The sequence below is a fragment of the Chelonia mydas genome, chromosome 7 (genome assembly GCF_015237465.2).
Source record: "Chelonia mydas isolate rCheMyd1 chromosome 7, rCheMyd1.pri.v2, whole genome shotgun sequence".
In the NCBI taxonomy this organism is placed as follows: domain Eukaryota; kingdom Metazoa; phylum Chordata; order Testudines; family Cheloniidae; genus Chelonia; species Chelonia mydas.
This window is the reverse complement of record NC_057853.1, coordinates 83,155,604-83,183,199: the sequence shown is the minus strand read 5'-3', so window position 1 is coordinate 83,183,199 and position 27,596 is coordinate 83,155,604. Positions and strand designations below refer to the sequence as shown.

General features: G+C 43.8%; 1 protein-coding gene across 1 annotated transcript in view; it reads left to right on the top strand.

The window, feature by feature from the left end:
• The window catches only part of PALD1 (phosphatase domain containing paladin 1), a 187,530-nt gene that overhangs the window by 104,106 nt on the left and 55,828 nt on the right, over window positions 1-27,596 (top strand). Inside the window, exons 16-18 of the mRNA XM_037904726.2 lie at window positions 1,804-1,944; window positions 3,977-4,048; window positions 7,499-7,639. Coding sequence (XP_037760654.1) covers window positions 1,804-1,944; window positions 3,977-4,048; window positions 7,499-7,639 — 354 coding nt within the window. The remainder of the gene's footprint in view (window positions 1-1,803; window positions 1,945-3,976; window positions 4,049-7,498; window positions 7,640-27,596) is intronic.

Here is a 27,596-nt window from a genome sequence, read left to right as displayed (position 1 = left end):
AATCTCCTGAAGGCATTCTACCCCACCACTTTCAAAGGGTGGTGCGTGGGTAGGTCAGCTCTTCTCTCTCCCTTCCCCTCCCAATTTATGATATCTTTCTCCCTATGACCAAACTGATACTCCGCCTCCTTCCCGGTTTGACTTTCTCTTCTGGTTTCCCCCCTCCAAATTGATGTTCTCTCTTCTTTTTTGCCCTAAATTGTCTGTCTGTCTGTCTCTCACTTCCTCTTCCATTTCGCCCTGCAGTTGCTTTCCTCTCTTCTGGCTCCTCCCTTTCCCTCCCCTTAAGGCACTGCAGACTGTTTCCCTAGAGGATTGCGGAGCTGATGCTGTGCTAGGTATATGGTTGCTGAAGCTGACTGCTCCATTTTCTTTCTTTCCCTGTGTTTGTACTCCAGAGAAGTGGATGAGGCAAGTTACCAGTCTCCTGTCTGTTCACCATAGTGGTCCTCAGTGCCTGATGGCTGACATTGCTTTTGAAAAAACAAAGGCAGCATGATTGCAATCCCTAGCATGATGTCTGGTACTGTAACTCTGGGACAATCCTGGCCAGACCGAGATGCTCTGCAGCCCTGGGTTGTGTGTACTGCTTGCGTTCCTGCACAGTTTTATAGACTTATGAAGAGGAGATTTGGTGTGTGCTCCTCTAGGGAAGCTGTGCAGTTGCTTACAATCGCTGAATCCTCTCCAGTACACCAGAGACACCTCCTAGCCTGAGAGTCACTGATCCGTATTCTAGTCATTTGGCCCATGCGGGGATCACGGACGCTTTTGTCCATGAAACTTCATTTCTTTAGTTTTACAGGTCTGAGCATTGATAGAATCAGGACCACGTTGCAGTCATGTTCATTGTGTGTGTTATTGCCATCTGCTGGTCTCAACCTGCAATTATAAATTTGCACCTACAGTTGTTAATCTCAGACTTTCCTTTGCATTTCTGTTTATCCTAGACATCTTATGTCAATGCAAAAGAAATTAAGAGAACTGTAATTAGCATTATCCTAGAGAGATTTCCTATTTGCATTTTCACTAGAGTGAAAACGGATCACCTTGGGATAGCCACAGAGAGATGCGTATTTCTTTACAGCTGCAGAAACTGAGGGATTTAAGACCCGTTAGTCTGGATTTGATATAATCATACACTATTCTTCTTTGGGAGGAGAAACTTTAAGACCTATGTAGTAACACTGTAATGTAGATGGTGCCTTTTACCCTGGTGATAGACCCATTAGGAATACATGAGAAATACAGGGAACAGCTGCTTTTCAAGACCTCAGGGGAAAAAAGTTGGCCAATCATAGGTTGTGCAGGTGAATGCTGCTGGTTCACAACATATCACGGTGTAGGATTAAATGGAGGTCTCACAGAGACTCAGTGGTATCCCTCTTAAATCTGGACTAGAGTATTCAAGTTCCACATTAGGAGTAAGGATCTTCCCTAACTGCTGTCACTGCAGTGCACTGTGCTGCCATTCAGATTCAAGTTAAAGATGCCATGGCACTTTCTGCACGAAATAGGGGGTTACGCCTTTGCTTAGGCCAATATTCCCTCTCTGGTATGGCTGAGTATGAGCAACTGCTGAATGCATCAAAGTCTGTGGCATTTTCACACACAGTCACTGCACTCCCAGTGTGTATCTTCTTGCTTTGTAGCACCCTTTTGGTTACCTGGAAAGTAAAAGGCACTACAGAAAACCAGATACAGTTCTATTAATCCATGGAAGGGGTGGGGGGACGACAGAATCCATGAGTCACACCAAGCAGGGAAAGTCCATATTTAATTCTTTTTGTTGTTCATTTTCAGGATATAGATCGGCTGTTGGATGCGATGAAGAGCGCGCTAGCTGAGGACTCTCACACGGCCTTTGTGTTCAACTGTCATAGTGGCAGAGGGAGAACCACCACAGCCATGGTTATTGCTGTCCTCACGCTCTGGCATTTCAATGTAGGTATTAGCCCAGGGATGGGTCTCTTGTTCTAAGGAGGGTTTGGAACAAAGGAAGCTCCGAGGAATGAATCCCTAAACACCACACCCTAGCCTTGTGAGCAATGAAAGAGGGCTGTGCTGGAACCTCAGTAGGAGCCTTAGGGCTTGGCCACACTTGCAAGTTAGAGCACATTAAAGCAGTCCCAGGTGCCCTAACTCATGATCCGTCCACACTGGCAAGCCACTTAGAGCGCCTGCACTCTGCAGCTGGAGCGCTTCTGGTAATCCACCTCCACAAGAAGCATAACGCTTTCTGCGCCTCGGCTGAAATGCCCCAGCGTCAGTGTGAAAGAGGTGTTGCATTACTGCGCTTTGATCGGCCTCCGGAAACATCCCATAATCCCCTTAAATCAAGTGGCCACTCTTGTCATTGTTTTGAACTTGGCTGCAGGAATGCGCATATGCCCTTTCAAAGCTCTGTTTCTGATAGCCGGCATGCTTATCTGCTCCGGGACAAAGCAGCCATTTGTGTGGAATGCTGCTTGCTATGACTGAACTTACAAGACAGCATGCTGACACGCTCTCAGTTCCCCAAAAGCCCGCTTTCTCTTCCCCCACATACACACAACACACTCCCTGTCACACTCCACCCCACCCCCCATTTGAAAAGCACGTTGCAGCCACTTGCACGCTCGGATAGCTACCACAATGCACGGCTCTCTGTGGCATTGCAAGAGCTGCTAATGTGATCACGCCCGTGCACTTGAATCTGACTGTGTGGACACACTGCAGCGCTTTCCCTACTGCACTGTCCAAGGGCTGGTTTAACTCACAGCGCTCGACATCTGCAAGTGTAGCCATGCCCACAGAGTGGAATAAGGCCTCTAATAAGGTTGTTTAAACTACATTGCTGCTGAGCAAACCAAAGAGTTTTCATTTTTGCTGTGAGTGTGGCCACTTAAGTGATGGAACAGATTATCCACCAATTCCTGCTTCATTACATCACTTCCAGATCTGACAGGTCTGTTTCCTTGAGCTCTGCACTGCTGGGGCTAGGCTGGGGCATGTCCTAATAGTGGAGCTGGAGGTTATCAGCTGCATGAGCAGTGTCACCAAGGAGTTCATTGCAAGCTGCAGCTGTTAGCGGGGTTTTTTTTCAATGAGAAATGTGGATCGGTGTTTTTAAATGACCTTGGGTGTGGCTTTGGATTGTGGAAACATCTCCCTGTTGTGAGCAACTGCTGTGTGCATTAAAGTCTGTGGCATTTTCTCACAGTCACTGCACTCCCAGTGTGTATCTTCTTGCTTTGTAGCACTCTTTGGATTACAAGGACATCTCCCTGTTATTAATCCTTTCTTAGATGTAGCCAGCAAAGAAGCTTAAGAACAACAGCTAGTAGGACATTGTTGTTGTTATTTTTTGCAATTCTTCAGCACCTTCCATCAAAGGCATTGTACTGTGCTTTGTAAACATTAAGGAATTAAGTCACGTTCACGTCATGAAGTAGTCTCGTTTTACAGAGCAGGAAACTAAGGCACAAAAGTTCAGTGACTTGTCCAAAGTAACTCAACAAGTCTGGGGCAAACGTGGGACAAAGGGCATGTGGGGGGCGGCTAGTGGTTTGTGATCAGACATAAAAGTCGGGAAACTTGGCCCTTTATTCTTGATACTTCGAATGACTGCATGGGCAAGTCATTTAACTGCTGTTCCTCAGTGTCACGTTCTGTTAAAAGAAAAAAAAAAAGGCATAAATAAGTGCTTTGAGAGCTATGGGTGAAAAAAGCTACATGTTACAAAGTATTATTTGTAGAGCCCATGCCTCCTGATGCGCAGTTCTTCCCTTAGACCACTGTATTCCCGCATACGGTATTGTTAAGTGGATCAGGAGTTTGCGCAGGAAACTATTGTGTGTGAAAAGAACGAGGAGTACTTGTGGCACCTTAGAGACTAACAAATGTATTTGAGCATAAGCTTTCGTGAGCAAAAACGCACTTTGTAATTGGATAGGTTTTTAACTGCTCAGCTTGGCTTGGCCTCTTTTTGCTGCAGGGCATCCCTGAGATGAGTGAGGATGAAATTGTGAGTGTGCCTGATGCCAAGTACACCAAAGGGGAATTTGAGGTGAGTCCTTCTCCTATATTAATCTGCCTTTATTTCACGGTGTCTTGTGAAATCTCCAGGGGCTGCTCACGTCCTGTTCCTTCAAACAGCCTCAGCATTTCAGCTACTTCATTCAGGAACTGAATTTCCCATTAAGTGATGTGGTCTGTGTTTAGGATTCTGAAGCAGCCAGACTGGAGTCTGTTCACACTATGGTTAAAACTCTGATAATAACAACCCAGATAATAACAACCCGGTTCAAGCCTGGGTCCAGGCATTTGGGGGCTTTTCTGGGGCTCTGACACTGGGGTTCGTATTTGGAGATAGTGTGGTTTTTAAAGCAGCAAAAGACCTGTGTGCAGAACAAGGCAAGGGGATGATGATGGCCTGTTAAAGATTAACAGTTAGGCTGGTCTCAGGAGGTGCTAAATGTCTGTTTCCATCAGCTATATCAAAGCAGAGACCAGGTGTTAGTCTACAGGAGCCATGTCTAAAGAGCCCTCCATTTGTCTATCAGCTGCAGACAATCTGAGTATCAGATAAAATAGCTAGAATAATAAAGTTTTTTTTTTTAAATAGGGCTCTTTCCCCACACCCGACCAGAGAGTAAATGTTAACCAGCTGAGTTCAAGCCTCATTGACCCTCCCTCATCTGCTGATGATGGTATATGATTGATTATGCCCTATTTTATTAACCCCAGCCTCTCCTGTTTTCCCATTGTGACATCACTCTGTTCTATCCATTTTTATTTTCCAAAGGCAGCAAACATTTCACCGAAGTATCTGGCATTTTGCTTCTGAAAGAGGCTTATGAATACCACAGCACATGTGGCAGTTGTATTAGTGTGTCACCTTGGCAAGTCCGCCTTCTGGCTGGTGACCTGCAGGTGTGTAGTACTACAATGGCATCTGCTTATAGTGAAGTCAGATTAAGTTTCCATTGATCACGAAGTAAAATGAAAGATGCTGATGGTTCCAGGGCAATTTCAATTCTGGTCATATTGAAATTTTCCTGGGGAAACAACAACTTGATAACCGTACTTTTATTTTTTACAGTATAATAAAGAGAACTCTGTTGTTGTATCCTGAACTAAAAATGACTCCAAACCCAAAATATAATTACCACCAAATTTATGTAAAGCCCACAAGCTGTTGCTGCTCCTGTTCTGTAGCTGGTTTTGAGACTGAATTGGATGAGAAATGTTTGGGGTTTTTTAACAGAAAGAGAAACTCTTGAAGTGTGTCCTAGCATCTTCAAGGTTCTGCTGGATTGAATCAAGAAACTGAGGTGGCCATGTGTGTTGAGGGAAGAAGAGTGGTCTGTTGGCTGGTCACTGGGCCAGGACCTGGGTTCAATTTCCTGCTTTGCCACAGACTTCCTAGGTGATCTTGGACAAGCCACAGAGTCTCTCTGTAAGGTCTGCAAAATGGGGGTGATAGTCGAAGTTTTTAAGGCCAGAAGAGACAATTAGGTCATCCAGTCTGACCACCTGTATAATACAGGCCCTAGATTCTACCCAGTTACCAGTAAACTGAACCCAATAACTGTTTGACCAAACATATCCTCCAGAAGGGCATCCAGGCTTGATTTGGAGAGAGAGAGAGAGAGAGAGAGTCCACCCTTCTCTTGGAGATTGGGTAGTAGGTCCCTACCTTACATGGGTGTGAGGAAGAGAAATATGTTAAAGACAGAGAGGTGCTCAGATTCTATGGTAATGAGAGCCATATAAGTATCTAGGATAGACAGATAATTTGTATCAACTGTCTGATAAGCTCTGAGGGGTTGTAGCCAGTCAGAGTTCATGGATCTACATGCTCTGCAGTCACTGTATAGATGAGAGTCAGACATGGCTGTTTGGCAATATGCTCTGTCTGTGTTGTTGTAGCAGTTTATTAGCATTAATTCCATCCTAATAGCACACGCTGTTTAAAATTCCAGTTGAATTGAGGGGGAGCAGGTCTGTCCGTCAGTGACTCTGAAAGGAATGAGTATGTAATCAGCACTTTGGGTTTCAGGGCAGAGGTGATAATTACTATGCTATTAGAAAATAGATAAATAGTCTTTGTTCCTTAGGTGTTTTCAGGAGTCTCTTTCGGTGGGGAGTCAGTGAAGACCCACGATAATGTCACTCCCCTGCCTTATATAGCTTTTACATCTGGCGGGAATCCTTTGTTTCAAAGCTTGGTTCCCATGCCAGTTAGTGGGAAAATATGGATATCCCAAGATGGAGACCGGCACCAGGTGACTTGGTCCCATGTCCTTGTAGTGTCACGCCAGTATTACTTGGAGGCTGTTTGTAGGGTTCTCAGGAAGGCTCCCCAGGTGGGAGATAAGCCTCTCCTAGGACTTATTGTTTTCCTAATGGCCCTTCCGCATCCAGCTATTCAGAATGAAAGCATCGGGTCTAGTGGGTGTTCCCCAAGTTTAAACACATATTTGTAATACAGATACACAGTCAATATTCCTAACTTCTGATACAAAAATTATACTTGCATACAAAGAGGATAATCATATTCAGCAATTCATAACCTTTCCAGTGATATCCCACATGACCTATCTTGCATTAAACACATCATAACTATGTCATAATCATATAATAATCTCTCTCTGAAGAATATGGGGTCGCAACGGGCTCCTCCAGATTTAGAGAGTGCAGTCCATCTTGTCTAAAGCTTTTCAGGGGCAAGCAGTGTGTGGGAGTGGGGAGTATAGTGAGGATGCCCCAGTACTGGGCTGGGGGAGATAACCAGCCTTGGTTTAACTAGGTGTTTATGCTAATGGGAGCTTAGTAAGGCAGAGCAGCTGTGTTGGGGACAGATTTTCTCCTACACTAAGATATGCTCGAGGTGGGTGTGGGTGCATGGGTGCTATCAGAGTGCCAGTTGTGGATCCCTAATTTCTCTGTTCTGCACAGCTCCAGCTGTGGTCTTGGCAAGAGCAGCCTGTACATCAGCTGGCAGTGCCAACCAAATGAGAATTGATGGAGTGCATTGAGGTTCTTGCCCACTGCACATGTTCTACACAAGCGTTAGGAGGGAATGATGATGGAAGGGCGCTGTGCTAGCTTGACACCAGCTGAGAGCTCCCAGCCCTCCCCTCTCTCTCATCCCACCCCAAAGGAATTCTGAGTTGGCCACTGGGTGGCCTCTTTGGTCTGCTTGTAAGGAACAAAGGGGCCAGATTGTGGGCAAGAATCTGGCCTTAAGTGCTTTCGGGGTGGTGGTGATTATTTGTATTACTGTAGTGCCTTGAAGCCCTGGTCATGTTTGCTGTACAAGGCTCTGTTCAAACACATAACAAAATGGTGGTCCCTGTCCCAAAGATCTTACAATCTATGTATAATACAAGAGACAATAGGTGGCTGCAAGTGGATAGATTGGGGCGCACAACCTGGAATAGTCCCGTCTATTTTGTGCTCCTCAAAGTGTGTAGGTTTTGGAATGAAGTCGGTTACTACTCTCATACCCCAGGTGGTGATGAAGGTGGTGCAGCTTTTACCAGAGGGGCACAGAATGAAGAAGGAGGTAGATATGGCCCTGGATACTGTGAGTGAGACCATGACACCTATGCATTATCACCTGAGAGAAATCATCATATGCACCTACAGACAGGTGAGTGCGACAGTCGTGCTTCCCAGATTAACTCTCTTCATTCCATATTTATTTTTTCACCCTCCTGCAAATGACCAAGTGGGAAGTGCAGGCACTGTGATTAATGGCCTAGATATCTGCCTAGTTTCGTTTGGTATTTATATTACAGGAGACTCCTGAGTCCTATTGTGCTTGATGCTGTAGAAACACACACAAAGGCATGGTCTCTGCTCCAAAAGGTTTCTTAATATAGCATTGTGGCTTCTTCAAGAGCCTGTGGGTATGTCTGTAGTACCCGCCGGATCGGCGGGCAGCAATCAATTCAGCGGGGGTCAATTGACGCGATAAATTGACCCCCAAGCGCTCTCCCGTCGACTCCTGTACTCCACCGGAGCAAGAGGCGCAGGCGGAATCGACGGGGGAGTGTCAGCAGGCGAAGACACCGCGGTGAATAGATCTAAGTACGTTGACTTCATTGCGTAACTTAGATCGATCCCCCCTCCTCTCCCCAGTGTAGACCAGGCCTTTAGTGTCCTGTCAAAATGCTGTTTTGTTGCTTATTTATTACAGCAAAGCTTTTTGATGCATTACTAGAGAGATCTCTGCATCTCCTTCAGCTGTGACACGCTGGCACCCCAACTCTCTGCTTTTCATTTTTCTTCAGTGGCCAAAGCGGTGTCGTAAAAGCTGCTACGATAGTACTATCGCTTTTCGGCCCAAACTCAGAGCTGGTGCTGTAACTCTGACCAGTGTCTGTTTATTGTCTTATGGGTGAATATTTGAAAAAGAAAATCTGCTTTCAAAACACAACGCTTATGCAGATGGTTTAAACCTTATTCCCTGTGCTAGTTTGTTATGCATTGCAGTAATCTCTAAAAGTATGTCTCTTAAGCACTTGCTAAGGATGGTATTCCTGCACTGTTCCCAAGTGTCACAACCTCTAGCAGAGCGTTTCACTTTTACAGTGTGTATTGTATGTTTCAGTGGTAGCAGGGGTTTGATCATGGAGGGAGGTGGTAGGCAAAGGAAGTTTGAACCAAACCCTAATAAAAAGCAAAAGGATGGCTTCCAGAGATATTTGATAAATGAGAAGGACTGATAGGTGTACATATCACTCCAGGCATAATGGGACAGGTTGGCTTTTGATCACAAGTTCGTTGATTTTTTGGGAGGAGATTAAATCAGTTGGTGCATGGTACTGATTGCATTCAAGACAAAAAGGGCACTTCCTACTTTCAGCCAGCAGGTGGCAAAGGTGCTCTTTACTGTCTCCATTCTGGTAATAGAGTTATGGTCACTTATTTTATTCTTGAAGTGAAATAACTGGTCTTTTAATGTGGGGTGGTCTGGGTTGGGGGAAAGGGGGACTGTGTGTGGGGGGAGGGTACCCAGGAGTTTCCCAATACCTGTAGGAGACCTCTGATTTCCTTCTGTCTCTGCTTTTACATCTCCCTCTCTGAAGAACCTGTATGGCAGGCACCTGTCAAAGCCAAGTAGTGCTCTGGACTCCCATCAGAGCCCATTCACACCACTCCCCTGCCAGTTTCAGTTTCCCATAGTGTCATCTAGCTTCTGCCAATGAATTTACATGAATAGTTCTGAATATTAACAAGCTATTTCTTGCCATGAGCAATAGAGCGTGTGCACGTGGGATTGCTGGCGTGGGAATCTTAAGGCTGCTTAAGGAACATGCTCACAGGATACTGTATACTGTGTATTTTCACCTTCTCTGGAACTAGCATAGAAATGAGAGAAACTAGCACAGAAAATAGTCACAAAGCTAAGCTTAGCAACAAACCCTGCAGCTTCCATTTTCTCGTATGCAACTCCAAAGTGTATACAGCTGGGAAGGCCTGTCTATAAAGGAGACATTGTCTGGACTGACAGGCCCAACTATAAACAACTTTAAAAATATTTATTTTATTTTATTTTATTTTTTTAATATAACCCTGTCTGGGAAAATCTGACTCCCTCTCCTGCAACCCCTTAGCAAAAACCAAGGCCTGTGAGATGGATGAAATTCAAACTTCATTGCTAGTTAGTGCCTGAGCCACAAAACCCAAGAGGGCTGTGGCTCTCCTCAGTTCCTTTGCACACTATACTGGCCCCTACTTGTGTGGTCTATCCTGAGATGCATCTTCTGCCCAGTGTATAGCTGGTATCCTTTTGCAGCTGCTCTGTAATTCAGCATTAGAACTGGAATGTCATTGAGGTTCTGCCCCCTTTCCTTGATAGAACAGTGCATTTCATGCTGGATGAGCATTCCCCTTACCCGGCTGGTTGAGTTGTACTCACTGGGCAGAAGATGCTAGCAGCTGGCCAACTTCTGGGTCGAGGCTTTAAATGTAAGCTTTTGTGGGGTAATGATGATGGATGGTAGAACAGTAAAATAAGAACCTTTTCAGTGGATACTTTTATAAGCTGTGGGGTTGTTTTTTGTAATTCTCCTGGAACACATAAGCCAAAATGTGAAAGGAGTTTTGCCAAGTTGGTTAGGCCCAAAATTCGACTTGCCTTAAAATGTTCTGACTTCTAAATATAACTTGAAAAAGTGAATCGTTGACTTTGCAGCTGAGAACTATTTTAATGCACTATGTGGGACCAAAGCAAGAACCACAAGTTTTGCTCCTTCCACAGTAACTTTACAGCAGCAATTAGCTAATAAATTCCAAGAAGCATGCTGATATAATCCAGGATGCTAGTGCATAAATAAGAAAGTAAACATAAAAGGCATGTGAGGTTTAAGTTTCTTTAGAAACGTGTGTGGGTGGTGTGGGAGAGTAGGCGAAGTAGGAGGGTCATGTTTTGCCATATAGAAAAAGAGCAGAACTGACCGTGGAAGAAACTTGAACAACTTTTAAAAGGGTTTTGCAGCTCAAGTTGAAATATATTTTTAAAAGTATTTGCGGGTAGTGCTGTTTTTGGTTAGTATGCACAGGTTTAAAGTTTCTTTCCTTACTTCAGTGCTGGTGCTCTGAGCGTTAGCTTTTAGTCTTGCAGCTTTTCCATATTAGCATGAAATGTAAATACAGGAAAGGGGACATAAGCCCTGTGTTCTTGCAGGTAGTCTTGTCCCATATCTAGTGAAAGAGTCCTCTTTCCAGTGACCTCAGATCAACCCTGTTCCACGTGGTGTTTTTGAAAATGGAAAGCAGAAACCTTCCAAAATAATAAGTGTGCCTCATGGGTATTAAAGTGAAACGGTCAGATAGATAAGGCCCCAAGTAGAGGTTGAGTATATTACATATTTCTTTAATTATAATTTAATATTGATGGAAATAGTCTCATGATTTAAATAACAAAAATCAAATAAAGGTTGTTCAGAATGTGTTGATTGAAACATTCCCCTGCAGTATTTACAACTTAAGCTCTGCAGGAGAAATGGAAAGCGAAACTTATTGGAAACAAAATTAGTTTGACTAGCTTCTAAGTTAGGTTAAATCAGAAAAATAAACAAATAGCAAAGTGGTGAAAAGTGAATTTTCGTGATTATTTCCCCCTCTATTTATAATTATCCATGGTACTCTTAGGATATGTCTCTGTGGTGTAGTGGTAAAAAAAGAAGTGGGTAAACTAACCTAAACTAAACTCTATGTTCCCCAAATGAGAAGCTACACTACTGATATGTCTACCCTCTGAGCTGGTAGCGTGATTCCCAGCTTGGGGAGACATGCTCATGCTAGCTGTCATCAAACTACTATGTTGTAAAATCAGAGTGTAGCTGTGGCAGAGCAAGCAGCAGGAGGGTTTCGCAGCCCTGAGTACAGGCCCATCAGAGAGGCTAGGTGTGCATTTGGGTCAGTTAGCCCCTCCTGCTTGTGCTATCGCAGCTACATTCAATTTTTAATGCATTAACTTGATGAGAGCTAGTGCAGGTGTGTCTCCCGGAGCTGGGAATCAGATCTTCAGCTCAAAGTATAGACATGCTAAAAAAAACACTGGTAAAGGTGTTTAAATGCCCCCCTCCCCCAAAAGAGACAGTGTCCATTCAAACACTACCTCATGCAAAAGATCATGCTAGTGAGGATCTCTCTTAAACCTTGTTTGAACTAACCGTCCTCCTGTTCCAAACTGGAGATGTGCTGCAATCAGTGCATTTTCACTTTCTTGGCACTTTGAATGGCAGTTGTTGTACGCAAGGATCAGGAAAGGCTGTGACTGAGGCAGGAATGAAGTTTTCAGCCCTGCAATATGTTCTATTCACTGGAGTAAATGGGTTCCAAGCTGCAGAGGAAAAGCCCTGCCCTAGCCCAGTATAAAAATGCCATAGATATTTTGGTTTTGTCTTTTACGTGAGGTAAATTACCTACTAAAAGCCAAACTGCAGTCTCTGAGCCTTCCCACAACATTGGCACAAAGCTCCCCTTCTCAGTTCTGCAGGTCAGTGAAAGGCTAAGGGGAAATACAAGTCCATGCTTCAAACCCTCAACCATTATTTGCTTAAAAAAATATCCCAAAAGGGACAAGTTGGTGCTATAGTTATCTCCACCCTTCTCTTGCTAAATCTGCTCTTACCAAACCCCTCAATCACAGGGATGTCAGGTCCCTTCCCTCTCCTTCCTCTCCCCCCCCCCCCCTTCTTTCTAACTGGTATCAGAGATCTGATTGTAGCCAGATGTGGCCCCTTTGACCCTGCTAAAGTGCCTGCCACAGTCTCTGGATACAAAACAATGAGGCTTTATCCCTCCTCTTTCTCCTGGTCTCATGCACACAGCTCTCTCTCTCTGCAGCTGTCAGACTGATAGGTTTATTTAGCTGGGGCTCATGTTCTTACAACTAGGGAGTCGCCTTCCACGCACAAGTCTCCTCTCCACCCAATATCAACCTTACATCTTCAGAGGGGAAGAGAGAGTTACAAGAACCGATGGAAACCCGTTCTCTGATAAGAATGTGTGAAACACTGAGTGCAGATGTGGGAAAGGAAATGGGAGAAGAGGGGAAATATGTAAATTAAAAAGGGCATTGTTTATGTTACATATTTTAAACTATTCTAAAGGGCCCATATAAAACTGAGTGCTTTGCCAGGAATTAAAATCCCCAGTGATTAAACCAGAATTGATGGCAATAATAATAGTAGCAGAAGCAGTAAAGTGCCCATATGTCTGTAACCTACCAAGCAGCAATAACCCAAAGACTCAGTTACTTCAGATTGTTGGTTCTGAAGCATTAGATGCTACTTTCTCCCTGATATCCCCATGTTAAGTATAGGTAATGTGGCATTATTGGGTGGAGGGCTTACATATAAAAAAATCCTCTATATTTTTACAGAGTTGCCAGGGATAGGAGAATGCACATGGTGAGTATCTGCCCAACCATCCATTCCAGATCTAATGGAGTTGGATGGCCCATTTGAGGAGCTGGATTTTCAACACGATTTCAGCTCTCATTTCAAGGCTCTGGAAGAGTTTTCTCTGTGTACATTTTTAATAAATCAGTACCAGGAGTTCAGGAGTTGTAATCAAACCTACAATAACTAACTAAGCACCCGTGCAGTATGGAAAGCAAACAGATTTCAATTGTAAGCATACAAGGGATTTTTATAAACAGTAAGTACTAAAATATTTTAAAGTTCTGAAATTTGTTCCAATGACATGCTACACACAATGTCTTTTTTGTCATGAACATCTTTCCACTAAAATACAAAACATGTTTTGCTGCTTATTTAAGGAGTACCAAAATTTAATCACCACACCCAAAAATCTCTCACTGTCCCCCACTATTTATCCAGTTCTGCCCTTGGATACATGCACTCAACTCCCATTGAATCGATGGCAGTTGTATTTATGTATTTGACTCTCATGATATAGTGCACACATTCACAATAGATGAGATTCTTGTTCAATGAATGGATATAATAAGAATGAAAAAGTTACAGTGACATTGAAGTCTTCGGTCAAATGCAAGATTACATTACAAGATTACATACTTAATCCTGCCTTGAGTGCAGGGGACTGGACTAGAAGACCTCTCGAGGTCCCTTCCAGTCCTACACTTCTATGATTCCATGATTCCAAAGCTAGGGAAAAGTCCCTTTCCAATGACATGGTCTGACCCTCTGCTCCTGAGCGGCTGAGGCCTTCACCACTGACTGTACCTTCCAGATCATGTGTTTATTTTTAAAGGTCTCCCTGGTACAGAAAAGTCTCCAAACTCCTTGAAGTGAGAATCGAGCCATTGTTTAAAATCCTGGTCCCCTGCTGGACTGCGTGCCACCACCACCACCAGATTGAGAGTGCTTGGTTAGTTTGGTGTGCAGACATTCCTTGGGTGCCATCTGTTCTGTAGGGCAACTCTGTCCTCCTGACAGTGCGCTGAGAAGACAAGAGGTCAAAGGAAGAGCTGAGGTCAGTTATTTTACACAAACTACTCTCAGCAGAAAGGGATTTAGTCTTGTTTCTCCTTTGCACTCAGAACACAAGGCTGCTTTTCCCTGATTCTGTCTCAGATTTTTCATAAATCTAGTGGAAAAAGAAAGATTGTTCATTCCTCCTTGGTGCGCAACATGCCACATAGATCCACTCACCATGTAACTATGGCATTTATAAAACAGTTGACTGAGGCCACCAGACATTCTGCCTTGTATGTAGAAGGGCCAGGAAGAATTTTAGGGATTTTAATTGTATCCATGGGATCAATTACACATGTGTTCTTCTTACTGCTTACCCGAACTACTGGCAGGACACCCTTGTAGGAGGACTCTCCTGAAAAGTGTCCAGTAAGGAGATCTTAGAGTAAATGCATGTATGATAGAAAAAATATACTTTTCTTCCCTCCCCCGGTTTTGTTTATAATTTTTTAATTCCTTCCATTGCATGAAATGATGCCAAGATCAATATTTACAGCTCTGAGCCTCTGAGAAGAGTTATTAATGGGTTTATTTGGCTGGGACACAACTTGCTGTTGAATAAGCCCCATAGCAGGTGAATGAAATTCCCAGGTGGCACGTGACTGAATATTAGCTTACTTCACTTCACCCTATTTTTATAACTGCAAGGGTGGAATTACTATTACTATTTGCATAGAAGCTTCACTCAGGTTTCAAAACACTACATACAAGCAGGCATTAAAACAAACAGGGCCTGTAGTACCTGCTGGGTTTTAATTAAAACCACCCTCAAATAGAAAGTTTATTTAGAAAATACCCACAGCTTTTTGAGTGCCAAGCTCTTCTTGAATTCTGTTGGGGTTATCATTGTGTACTGGATGGTTCAAAACCACCAGCCTTGTATTTTTGAAGTTCTCACAAACCAAGAAAATATTTTCCAGTCAAGCTGGCCTAGGTTGGAGCTACTTGTCCTAACCCTATTGGAAGCCTACTCAAGAATCCTGTTCTGCATTTTTACCAAAGCTGTGGACCCTTAAATTCAAGCCCTGGGATTTATCTAAATCTCCCCTTGCTCCTATTCTTTACATCTAGGGTTCATCGTTATCAGTGGAGTCTGTTTAAATGTTGGTGCCATGCAAAGACACAATGCAGGCATAATTTAATGGGATGGAATGGGACAGTATTTACGTAAAGAAAAGGTCTCAACCAAGAGCTCATTTTGTTTCTTGCTTTTCTAAAAGGATATGGTGGATGGGAAATCTTCTGCCTTAAAAGGAAACACCACAGTTTGAATATGTTTCTAAAGATTAAGGTGTTTCAGTAATTATACACAAAAGTTTAAACAGGTAAATTCCCCTCCTACTCTTCCTCCTTCTGTATCTAAAGCAGAGCTGGGTGTGAGCTGCAAAGTTTTGATCAGTGTAAAGACTCCTCTGGTTTACAGTGGTGACCAGCCCAGGACTGGGAAGACTATAAAGGTGGCATAAAGCATGTTCCCCTCTCCCCCTGTCAGTTGCACTAAGAGCTTCTGGGCCTTATCCATGCAAAGAAAGTTCCCGCACAGGATTAGACAACATGGTTCAAAAAGTATCTATGCCCTGTGTACACAACAGCTCCCCCATGTTAGCACCAGTGGAGCAGCACTGGTGTAATAAAATGGTTCACATTTTCCTAGTGTACACAATGCTTCAGTGTGACATTTTTCTTCTCTGGTGCTCCACTATCCATCCAATTGCTTTTTTGATTCCCTAAGCTGTTCCCTATCACAGTGACACAAAACAGGGCAAAATCTATGAGAGGTGCTTGTGGGCCGTGCCCTTTCGAGCAAATCCTTCCAATAGAAAGACCGACACCTCAGCAGGGCAATGCTGGGGCTGGAAAACCTCTTGTCTGTCTGTGATCAGATGTTTTGAATGTTCTCACGCTGATTCCAAACAACAAATTCAAAATGCCATAAAGAGCAGCAACAGTAATTAAATTATCCATATTACTGTGGCTAGGCTTGCACACAGCTTTCGTAAGAGAGACCTGGAGTTTCGCCCAACATGGTGTCCAAATTTTACAGTTACTAATCAGGATTGTGGCATTGCTGTGCATTCCTTTATTCCTTCTGCCCACTAAGAGCCCATAATCCTCTTCTACTGTGCAGACTGAAAGTACGGCATTCTGCATCTGTGTACATTTCTGCTCTTGGTGTGTGAAAAAAAGATTGCAGGTTGGAGCCCAGAGTTCACTGTGAGACTGCTCTCCCTTGGCATTACTCCTGTTTTCCTTTTCTTGATTTGTTTGTTTAAGATTTATTTGGTTGCTTTGTTCCATTTTCTATTGGTTGGTTGGAGGTTAGATAGCGGGAACAGTTAGTGCTTATATTAGAGCGATTGATTCTCTATAAATACTTGAGTACTATTTTTCAGTGCCCAGATGTGTGCTAAGCCTTTTACAGGACAACTAGAATGACAGAGCTTACAAATGAATTATAAGACGTGACAATGTGAAACAGATTTATTTTTTTAACTGATTCATTTTCTGGAAGAAGGGCTTTACATTCATGGACATTTGTAAGGATACTTCGGGGTAGAGGGGCATGAGGTGTTTGCAGAGAATATTATTTTCCATGATAATTCACTGATATGTAACGAATAGGGCACTACCAAATTTATTGTCCATTTTGGTCAATTTACTGGCCAAAGGGTTTTAAAAGTAGTCAGTTTCACAATTTCAGATATTTACCTCAGATATTTTGTGGTGTTGTAATCGTGGGGGTCCTGACCCAAAAGAGGATTGTGGGGGTTTGCAAAGCTGTTGTAGGGGGGTCATGGGATTGCCACCCTCACTTCTGTGCTGCCTTCAGAACTGGGCTCTGAAGGCAACTTCCCTGGAGCTTCCTGGAGCTGGAGGAGATTCCCAGAGATGGAGGTGGATCCGATCTTCCCCGTGCTGCTGGGAGCGCCACAGCCAGGGACTGCTAGTCCCAGCCAATGGGGGATTAAAGCATGGGCCTACAGGGCCTGTGACCAGGGGCCCTGGCCAATTTGGGGGCCCCCTGTACCACCGTCACTTCTGCACTGCCTCTGGAGATGCGTCTGATTTCCCCACCAAGAGTGGCCGTGCAGGGGAAGGAAAGTCCTGTCCCTCCCCAGCCTGGCCCAGACTAGCAGCTACGAGCCCCCGGCTGGGGCGCTTCCAGCAGAATGGGAGATTGGTTTATTTCACGGACTGTGACACGTTTTTCACAGCTGTGAAATTGGTAGGGCGCTAGTTATGAACAGTAAAACCAGCCAGATCTGTGACAATGGTTTACAGTCCAATCCTGATCCTGTAGAACTTGATGGCAAATCTCCAGTTGACTCCGTTAACTTGCTAGGTTAACACTGCTGGTAAGAGCTGATGTGACTGATTGCCGTTGAGGATGCAAGGTCACAGCAGTAACCTCTGCTGAATCACACTTGTTTGCCAGTGGCTGTTTCTGTTGGGGTGCTGTGGTTGTGGGTTGGGTTTTATTTTTTCCACAGTAGAGCTGCGATCAAATTATCATTTTCAATTAACAACCAAGAACAATTGACTGGAAGAATAAAATATAATCACCCAATAATGTTCTCAGCTTCCTGTCAATTTGACTCTTGATTTATGTAACCCTCTGGGCTCTCAATCAAAAGCAAGCAGTGCATGAGTTGGACTTGGATTGTTCAGTCCCACATGGACCTTATATATGTAGCTTTTTAAAATCACATTTGTAAAACTGGAACTGACATAAATGAAAGAGAGAGATTGAAGGATCCGCATGGGACTTCTGTTTAGTTCTACTGCACTGTACCTTTTATAGATACTTAAGAGTAAAAAATGGACTGCTCACTACTAAGTTAGTTATTTTATATTCTAGAGTTTTTCTTATGGCAACTCTATCTGGCTACAGTGCAACCATAATTTAGACTGGAGTGAATCATTAAAATGAGTGGGGTATTATTTCTCTTTTGTACAACAAGTTCCTTGTGTTCCCTTATTGTCTGAACTTTAGTGAGTTGTAATTTCTTGCTGTACTGTACTAATCTTTATTGGATTAAGTTCGTTGCCAACCTATGACGAACCCCATGTGAAATGGGTGAGAGACCAAGGCAGCTTGATTTCTCATAAATGCATGTGGATAGGGTGAACACTGAGCACTGACTTTGGGATAAAATGATCTGAAACTTACAAAAGTGCTATAAATGTTTTGTCTTTAGTGAGGTGAAAATTTGTGTGATGTCCTCCTGTGTTCTGTTGTTGCCATCCATTTCCAGGCAGCAGTGAGCACAGATGGAAAAGGCATATACATCCCTTCTGTATTTTATCTAATAGGAATACTGTACTCTGTGTTGGCCTCAGGCTAACAAGTGAGGCCAACAAGTTTGATTTGTAGCCAAACGTTTCCAAAGTGGCAGGTTGATTTGAAGCCCATCTGTAACTGAAATGAATTTTATGGCTGCTGTATTGTTTTCCTGGATGAATGTTTGCAGAATTCTGCAATATTAGCTTTTTTAAAAAGTACAGTGCCAACACTGTAAAACATACAGATTCCAGAAGATGCTGCTCAAAACAAACCAACCCACCAATATTGCTAAACACCAAGAACTTCCCTAGCGACTGACCTGTGTGTTGTGAGAAAGATGATACTCAATTGCAAGAGCGCACGGAAGCATGGAATCTTATCTCCAAACTTGCTTCACTTGTGATCTCTCAGGTTCACAGCAGAGACTTGCCAAATTAAAAAAATAAAATAAAATTCACACAGCCAGATTGTTCCCTGTGGAACCATGCACAGTGGGATCCTTTTACATGCAGCTCTTCCTGCTTCTGTGTGAACAGGGGGCTCAGCTGCCTCCAGTCAGGATCAGGGCCCCACTGTGCTGAGTGCTATATGAACACACAAAGACATGGCTCCTCTGCTGAGCTGCTTACATCCTCTGTTACCCCATCGAATTGGTACCTGTCTGTCATAGGGATGTATCATTGAGAACTGGCCTGGTGAGGATTGAAGTCATCACTGGCCACTGCTGGCTGTCCCTTTTTGGTTCTGCTGCCCACCTCAGAGACAAAGTCCCTGCACATCGAACTGTGAAGATTGGACTTGAGGTCAAAAGCATTCACAGCCCTGCCACAGACTGGCGGCAGTCACGCACGGTTGCCCATGATTAACTTGGCTACACCAGATCAGTAAAAACCCTGTGGCGCTCTTCGCTGCCTGGAATAAAGCCATACAGTGTGGTCATGGATATTCAGCACTATGGACCTCCACTGTCCAAGTGTATTGTTAGTGTTTCTTGAGAGGGATTGGCTTATAGCCTGTCTCTGTCCTGGACCTGACTGATAATTGCACACAGCAGGAGCACACGTTCATGCCCTTTGTATTAAGATAAGTCGTATGTTGAAAGTAGCTTTTAGAGTATGCCAACTGGGTCTGCGCAGGGCATTTAGAGCACAGCACATTTGAGCATTTTACAAACCACTCCCCTCTAATGTGCTTTTCCTGAGCCCTGAGCGTGATCCGTGTCATGCAGACAAACCCTGAGCATGAGCAGGACATGTGCTCACTGTGCTGCTGTCACCAGGCCCCGCCATTTCTTTCATGGCCCTCTGTGCGGGCAGTGGTCTCCTGGCTGCGGCCCTTCTTACTTGAATGTCTCCATTAATTAACTACTGAAATCTTTTAAATGGAATAACCAAGACAAGGAAATTCCTGCACCTTCCCCAGCTGTGAATGTTTAATCTTCTTTCAAAAAATGTTAGACCTTTCTCACTGGAATACCTTATAAATGTTAGTCCCAATATAAATGCCACACTTGGCTTGTTACCAGATCAGCTAAACCTCCGGCAGAGGCACCACAAACCTTCCTATAGCACATATTAGCAGCCACTTCTCTCTTGCTTCGTTCCTCTGTCTTGTGGAAGAAGAAGAATCACAGAAAATACTGAGGTATCACTTTCATGCCAGATTATTTTTGGTAATGTGAATGCTGTTAAATCTCTATTTTCTTTTCCTTTCTTTCCAAATTTTTAGATGAATTTTATTGCTCATTCAGCAGAGTGTAGCATGGACTAAAGTCAGACATAGTGCAAGCTTCTCTGCACAGCTATGGCAGCGTACCTGTCCACACCCGTAATATCCCATGCTGGAGAAGTCTTGCTAGTCATTCTGAATCAGGTGTTAGTTTTGTGGTCCAGCTAGGCAATATACTAGGTGAAGTCCACATTCTTTTCATTTATGATACTGGGCAAATTCAAACCAAGGATCTTCAAATATATAAGCCCTGGACATTTATGTACCCACTTAAGCTTCAATCTTGCATTTGGATTCACATGGATGTATCCCCCTGTACTTGTGTGGTGTGCCATTGCCTTTCCTGGGACTCCATGCCACCACAAGGGTCTGTGCATGTGTATCTGATTGTAGGATTGGAGCCTAAATCTTTGTAATTAGAGAGTTCGCTTTCCTTTCCTCAGGACTCTTCAGATAATGCGGAACCCTAAAGTGAATCTTTCTCCTGTAGGCACACTAACCTGTGAAATGAATATCAATAATCCTGTCTTAAAATCAGGTTTTCAGAGGAACTGGATCTATAAAGATAACCCACTTTTGTGAAATTCTACTTGGAAACTGTAGGTACTAAATGTGAGATGAAAGATTGGAAGCTGATCCATTTTGTAGCTGTACACTTTTGGAATCCATCTCCAGGTCCATTAGAACATTTCAAACATCTTGATGAAGCTGCCACATTTTGAAAAGGTGGTTAAGATGACTGTAAATAAGGTGCATGGGCTTAATTACGTGATTTTACCTGCACTGCTGGATAGACTGCAAAAATTTTCCATTGGGGAGCATTACTTGAGAGCCAAAGTTATGTATTCAGGATAGCCCTATTTTCTCTCCTCTTTTGTCGTAGACAGTGTTTCCTATACATGTCTCCCCTCTCTGTTTCCTTTATTGATTGCAAATGTTGATGATAATCAGCCCACCATCAGTTAGAATTTGATTTCTGGAATCTGCAGAACAGCTACAATACAATGGAATAATTGAGGAAAGCAGAAATTCACAGGGGAACTGAAATTTTGTTGTACTGTTTTTCTAACTCACTGCCTGGTGTCCCTTGTTCAGACTGAGTATTTTTGATGGGAAGCAGAACACGCCAAACTACACCGAAAATATATTGGTTAAAGTTCTGCACTGCATCTCACAGGGGACACAGCCCAGGAACAAGGGAGGCAAAGCCCCTTCTGTGCCTTTGGCATTGGAGGTTGCTCCACAGTGTAAATTAGAGCAGCAACTAGGGGTAAGCTAGAGCAGCAACTAGAATAAACGGCACCCCAGAGGGCCCTAAGTTACACCAACATCAGTGCCAGTGTGACCGCGCTATGGTGGCGGGAGAACTTCTGCTGCGCGTGGAGATGGTTTTCTATGTCGACGGAAGAACTCTCTCCCACTGTCATACAGTGTCTTCGCTAGATGCCTGCTGCAGTGCTGACCGTGTAGACATATCCTTAGTTAATCAGGTTTTACTTCCATGGGATCTGTGACATCCACCAGCTTGTTCTCCAGTTGTTCATAGTGTCTTCCAAGAAAATAAGCATAGACTAGCCCTGTATTGCTAATGTAGAGAAACAAGGAAGTTGCTTGCCAGAGTGCCAAAGAATCAGAGGGTGCCAGAGCTGGTCCCCTACGGATACTGCTGAGGGAAGAGCTTCCAGCACCAGTGAATGTGGTGAACACACACACCTAATATGGAATGGACATGAGCAACACATCTCAAAGAACACCAGTTACGGAAAAGGTAACTGTCTTTTTGAATCCCCTATGAACACTCCTTCCCACCAAGAGTGGGAAGTGGGGATCATTATCTCTGATCTCAGGATCATCATCTCCTCTCCTTGAAACTCCCTCTCCCACACTTCTGCTCCTTATTACTCTTGAAGGGTCTCATCATCATCCATCTGATTGAGGAGGATAGGAGGGGCCTCTCTGAACAGTGAGATAAGGCAGCAGTTCTCAACCAGGGGTCTGGGGCTCCCTAGGGGGCCGTGAGGAGGTTTCAGTGGGTCTGCCAAGCAGGGTCAGCATTACACATGCTGAAGCCCAGGGCGGAAAGTTCAAGCCCTGCTGTGTGGGGCAGAAGCCCTGGGGCTCTGAGCCCCACCACCCGGGGCTGAAGCCAAAGCCTGAGCAGGCGCACACACTGTCTCGGCTTTGAATGTGCAATTTTAGTGTCTCTCCCTTCCTCCCTTTTTTAATAATTCTTTGGAAAAAGCTTTTGAGAGACCAGTTTAAGTATTAAATAAACTCTAACTCATGTCAAGGTTTTCAGCAATATCAGGTGTGAAGTTTACATAGAAGATCTATTGTTCCCAGGAGAGGCTGGCATCAACATTTTATCTTGATAGCTGGTAACAAAGTTGGGCTATACTTCATCTTAAGTACTTTAGCATGACAGATTATGGGGGCCCAGAGGCTGAGGGAGAGTGGGGAAGGATCTTATAGATTCTGGTTCAGTAGTGACTTCTCGCTATTTGTGTTGGCGAGAAGTGTAACCCTAGTGTTTCAGAAAGGGGCAGGGTGACAGGTTGTCTTCTAGCAAACCTAAAATGGTTTTAACAGGCTGAAAGAATGATTAGACATGAGGACATAAAATGCATGTCCTGAATTTTTTGCCGCTGGCTGGGAGGCCCCGTATTTTCCTCCTCCTTATTAATTTTTAATAGTAGGAGTTTTTCCCCGTGGGATGTGCAGCTCTCTTCTCTTTGTTCTTGAAAGTTCATCTATTGTATTACTGAGCACTGCAGACCTCTGAGCCAAATTCTGCTCATGCTTACACGGGTGTAAATCTGGAGTAACTCAGTTGATTTCAGTAGAGACTTTCTGGTTTTGCACCAGTGTAACCAAGAACAGAATTTGGTCCTCAGAATTGTTAACAATCCATAACCTGCCTTAAAAAACCTACAACAGAATAATGTAGCTTTGTTTAAAAACATGAATTAAACTGTTTGATCCCAATTTATTTATTTTTGATTTATTCTAAACTAGAGGGGAAAAAACAGTGTCCATCCCAGGCTATGGGTGTCCTTGACAATCTCTTTGAAATACCCCATCTATGCTTAAATAAACAGATTCCCTATTAATAGAATATTTGTTTAGATATAATTACAAATACGTAAAGTTAAAACAAAATCGTGGCTAATCAGTTCCCTGCTTACCTTCCATAGTTACTACAACACATTTCCCCTACCCCAATTGATGACATCACTGACATCCTGTTCCCTGATCTGTTTTTGGTGTTAGTGATATAAATGAGGGGTGGGGAGTGGAAACAACAAAGGATCCTGTGCTTAGGTCTTGGCTAATTAAAATCTTCATCTTTAATGGGATATTTCAGACTTCTCTGGGCCTTTGGAACCAGACTCTCTATTGTTGAGAATAATTTTCTTCCTCTCAAATGGGTAATGTAAACTATTTTAACTTTTGAGAACTGTATGCTAAAACAAGGATTATATTACAGGCGTTAGGCTAAGAACACTTAAGTTTACTTGCATAAAAGAAGAAGAAATAGAACAAGAATAGTAACAAACAATACAGCTCCAGTAAAGAGAAAAGTTTGAAAGAGGAGATGGCGTCCTAATCTAGGATGGGATTTTCAAAGGAGTTGGAGAGAGAGGCACCCTAATCCCATTGAATTTCAATCCAATTTGTATACTTAACGCCTTTAATTCCTTTGAAAATCCCATCCCCCTTTTTCATTTTCATTATAAATGATGAAGGGCAGTCAAGTGACGAATCACTTGTCATATGTGTTCATTTTTAGACTAGTCATTTTTCCCATGGCTTCCTAAATGTTGTTCATGCTGCTGTCCATTGGGAACGTTCTGATTAGCTGATTTTGCCCAGGTATCATAGGTAAAAATCACCCATTGCTATTCTGAAACTACCACTGCTCATTCAGAGCACAGGCACACAACAAGGGAAGATGGAGACAAGGTGAAAACTTTTCCTTGCCTTGGTTAATTTTGGTCAGTCTTTTAGTTTTTTCTTCCCTCTCTGTCCTCCTCTTTCCCTCCCTTCATATATGCTACGCTGTATATACTTTATATTTTGTGTGTGTATGTTGATCTCTAATATAGATATGAAATGCTATTGTCTCAGCCTTTTGGAGAACAGACCCAGTGTACAGTTGCTTCTTCATGACTGTATATCTTTTTCTTCTGTAATTCTCTTCCCCCTGGCTGAAGGGTGTGGGGAATTGTCTGATTTGCCTAATGCCTGTAAGGTTATTTTTCAGTCACTGGAACCAGTTTTTGTTGGAGGACCATTAGACAGCACCTTGAGTGACTTCTTTGCACTTCTTGCTGAAGCGTGGCGGTAATTGCCAACACATGGGTGTTCCTGTGTGTATCCTGTTTCCTACCCAGCTACACCCAATTCACTCTAACACCCTGATAGAAAAACAAGATAGGTACAGATAGTGCATTGAGTTCTGTGCCTATCACCCCCTAGAGATTCTCCTACTTTTATTAGTGGCCAAGTTTTTTCCATGGCACTTCTATATTTCCAAATGCTCTTGTCACAATTGTTCTTGCTACCCCAAATCTCTAATCTGGGATATTTCCATATATTTTTGCACAGCCAGGGCTGAGGCACTAGGAGAAGAATACAGGGTTGGCAGAAAGTGTGGGGGCTGCTTTGCATTGGCTCAGAGGACTAAGTAGTGGGGCTTGAGGCGTGTCTCTGTCTGTCTCTTTGTTTGAAGCACACACAAAATGTAGCACACACAAAAAGTGCCAGATTGACAGCCCTGCAGACTCAAGTCCTCGGTATAAATATAAAACGAAAAAAGACTGTATGTGAAATGGTGGTAGCAGTGAAATCAATAGCAAACTGGCATTGAATTCCACAGGGCCAGTATTTTACACTGTATTTCCAGAGAATGACTGCATGCACACCCCAAGTAGTGTCCCTATGGATGCTCCTCATCAAGATATACGTGTGCCTGTGCACTACTGATTGGAGATTTTTGTCAGCAGTGACTGCAGGTCCACATCTGTGCCCCACACTCCTTTGTGCCCCCAATATTAGGGTATATAGAGAGGGGCAGACCTGCTGCCATTCTAGTTCCTTCTCAACCACCTGTGGCTTGGGATGGAGCATTGTGGTATCCTTCAGTTGAGTCATGAAGCTTGCTACACCTCGCTTTCTTGACCTTTTCCTTTAAGATTTTTCCTTAGTTATTTCTTTGTTTTCTGTTACTAGCACAAGTTTGTGCTTCGAAGGGTTCCACCCACTTTTTCCTTCTTTGCTCATTTTGGGCCCTTGCAGATTTTTTTCCCCTCCAGGCCTTATCCACGCCTCGAGTATGGGTTATTCCCAAGATCTCTAGGCTTCAAACCTTGCCAGACCTGCCACATGTCCTTTCCCTGCAGCGACAGAGATTCAAGCTACCCCCGCTACTTGGGAGAAACCCACGTTCCCTCTAAATGTAAAATCTGTTTAGGATTTAAAAGCAAATCTAGAAAAGAGGGAGGACAGACCAAGTCCTACTTATGGAGCGTTCTCTGAAACCCGCAGGGTCTGAGTCAACCTCCTCTATGTCAGTTCCACTGATCACTCTGCTTCAGCAGTAAGCAAAGACCTTAGGCTTTGGGGTAGTCCCCAGACCTTTCAAGAAGAAGAAGAGACTCCATTCTCCAGAACAAGAAAATAAAAGGGGAAAGTCACCTCCTCAGTCTGGGTCTCAGGAGGCCTCATGTCTCGATGCAGGTACCAATGAAGCTCCCATTCTCTCTGGCACTGCAACCAGGTTACCGACCTAAGGAGACCATGTCATGTACTGAGAGGCAATCTAGAGCAGCCACAATGTCGGCACCTGACTCGCCTCTGAAAGCCTGTACCAAGGTGAAGTCATCCTCTGTACCATCTTCCCTAACAAGAAGAGAAAAGTCTACTGTACCTATTTTGGTGCAGTCTCTTGTACCAGCCAATATTCTTATTCCTGAGGAACAACAGCCAGGGTCACCGGTACTGCCACTGGTACTATAACACAAATACCTTTGAATCCTCAAAGAACCCAAATCACTGTTATTGGCAAGTCACCAAAGAAATGGACAAAGGGTACGAAGTCTCTGAAGTTCATCGGTACCATAGGGTAGTGCGTCTCAGCATCTGTTAATAACTGCAATCTTCCAGCCTTCCCTGGGAGGTACAAAACACTGTACAGGACCTTCCTTTTAAAGGCCCCAAGTTGTTTAAGGACACCATGGATGAGTACCTCCATTCTCTCCAGGTCTTGAGGGTGACACTACAAGCTCTGGGCTTCTATACACCTGAGATTAAAAGAAAATTCAGCAGGTTGCAGAGAACTCAACAATCTTGCCCAGCCCACTACCAGCCCAAGAGTCTGGCTGAACCCCCCTAAAAAGTCCAGATTTCCTAAGGAAGGGTCCTCCCCCTCTTCAACATCCCCCCAGCCACCAACATCTTCAAAATAACCGGTCTGACCCATTGTTCAAGGGTCATGAACTATCTCCTGCTCCAAGTCCTACATTACACTTATTCCCTTCGCACCCTTATTGTCTCTCCCATTTCCTGCCTTCTTGGGACCTCATCATCTTGGACAGATGGATCCTATAAGTAATTTCCACAGGCTGTTCCATCCAGTTCTACTTCTTACTACCCCACATTCTCTTCTCCATCCCTCTTCAAGGGCCCCTCTCATGAAAACCTCTAAATGCAAGAGGTACAGTCCATCCTAGCTCTGGGGGAAATCAGACCTGCCCCACCTGCTTCATTGGGAAAGGTGTTTATTCTCAGTACTTCCTTATCCTGAAGAAAAACAAGGTGGAGACTGATTCTGAACCTTAGGACTTTAAACACACTTGTCCATTCCCAATGGTTCAGAATGGTGACTCTAGGAATAATAATTCCCTCTCTGGATTCTGGAGATTGGTTTGTTTCCTTAACCTTCAGGATGCTTATTTTTATGTTGCCATTCATCTCTTCCTACGTTTTGTGGTAGGCAAGCACCGCTACCTGTATTGAGAGGCTAAAGGGCAGGATCCTACGGCCCCAAGGAAGTCTATCTTTGCCAGATAGGCATAATCACCTTTCCCTATCTGGACAACTGGCTCCGGAAATGCCAGTCGCTCTCAAAGTGCAGCCAGCAAGGCCCTGTCTCTGTTTCAGTCTCTGGCCTCAACGTGGAGATGTCTACCCTAACACCCTCACAATGTATAGACTTCGTCAGAGCCACTCTGGAGTCCTCTTCCATCAGAATGTACTTATGTGGTGATAGATCCACATAATGTCCAACCTTGTTTCAACAGACCAACAGAGTCGATAAACCACTGCAAGAACTTCTGGGCCATAAGGCATCCTGTATATTTGACTCCCCTAGCAAGATTTCACTCCATGTCTTCAAGCATGGTTGAAAACTTTCTACACCTCCCACAGACACAGTCTATCCAAATAACTTCCATATCTTGGAAGATCCTTGACTCTCTGTACTGGTGGAAGGACCCATAAAAGGTAGGGGTGTGTGTGTGTCTGTGTGTGTTTGTACAGCCTCCTCCCACAAGCATTATCGCCAGATGCCTCCCTCATACGATGGGGTACACACTATCAGAACCTCATAGCTCAGGGCA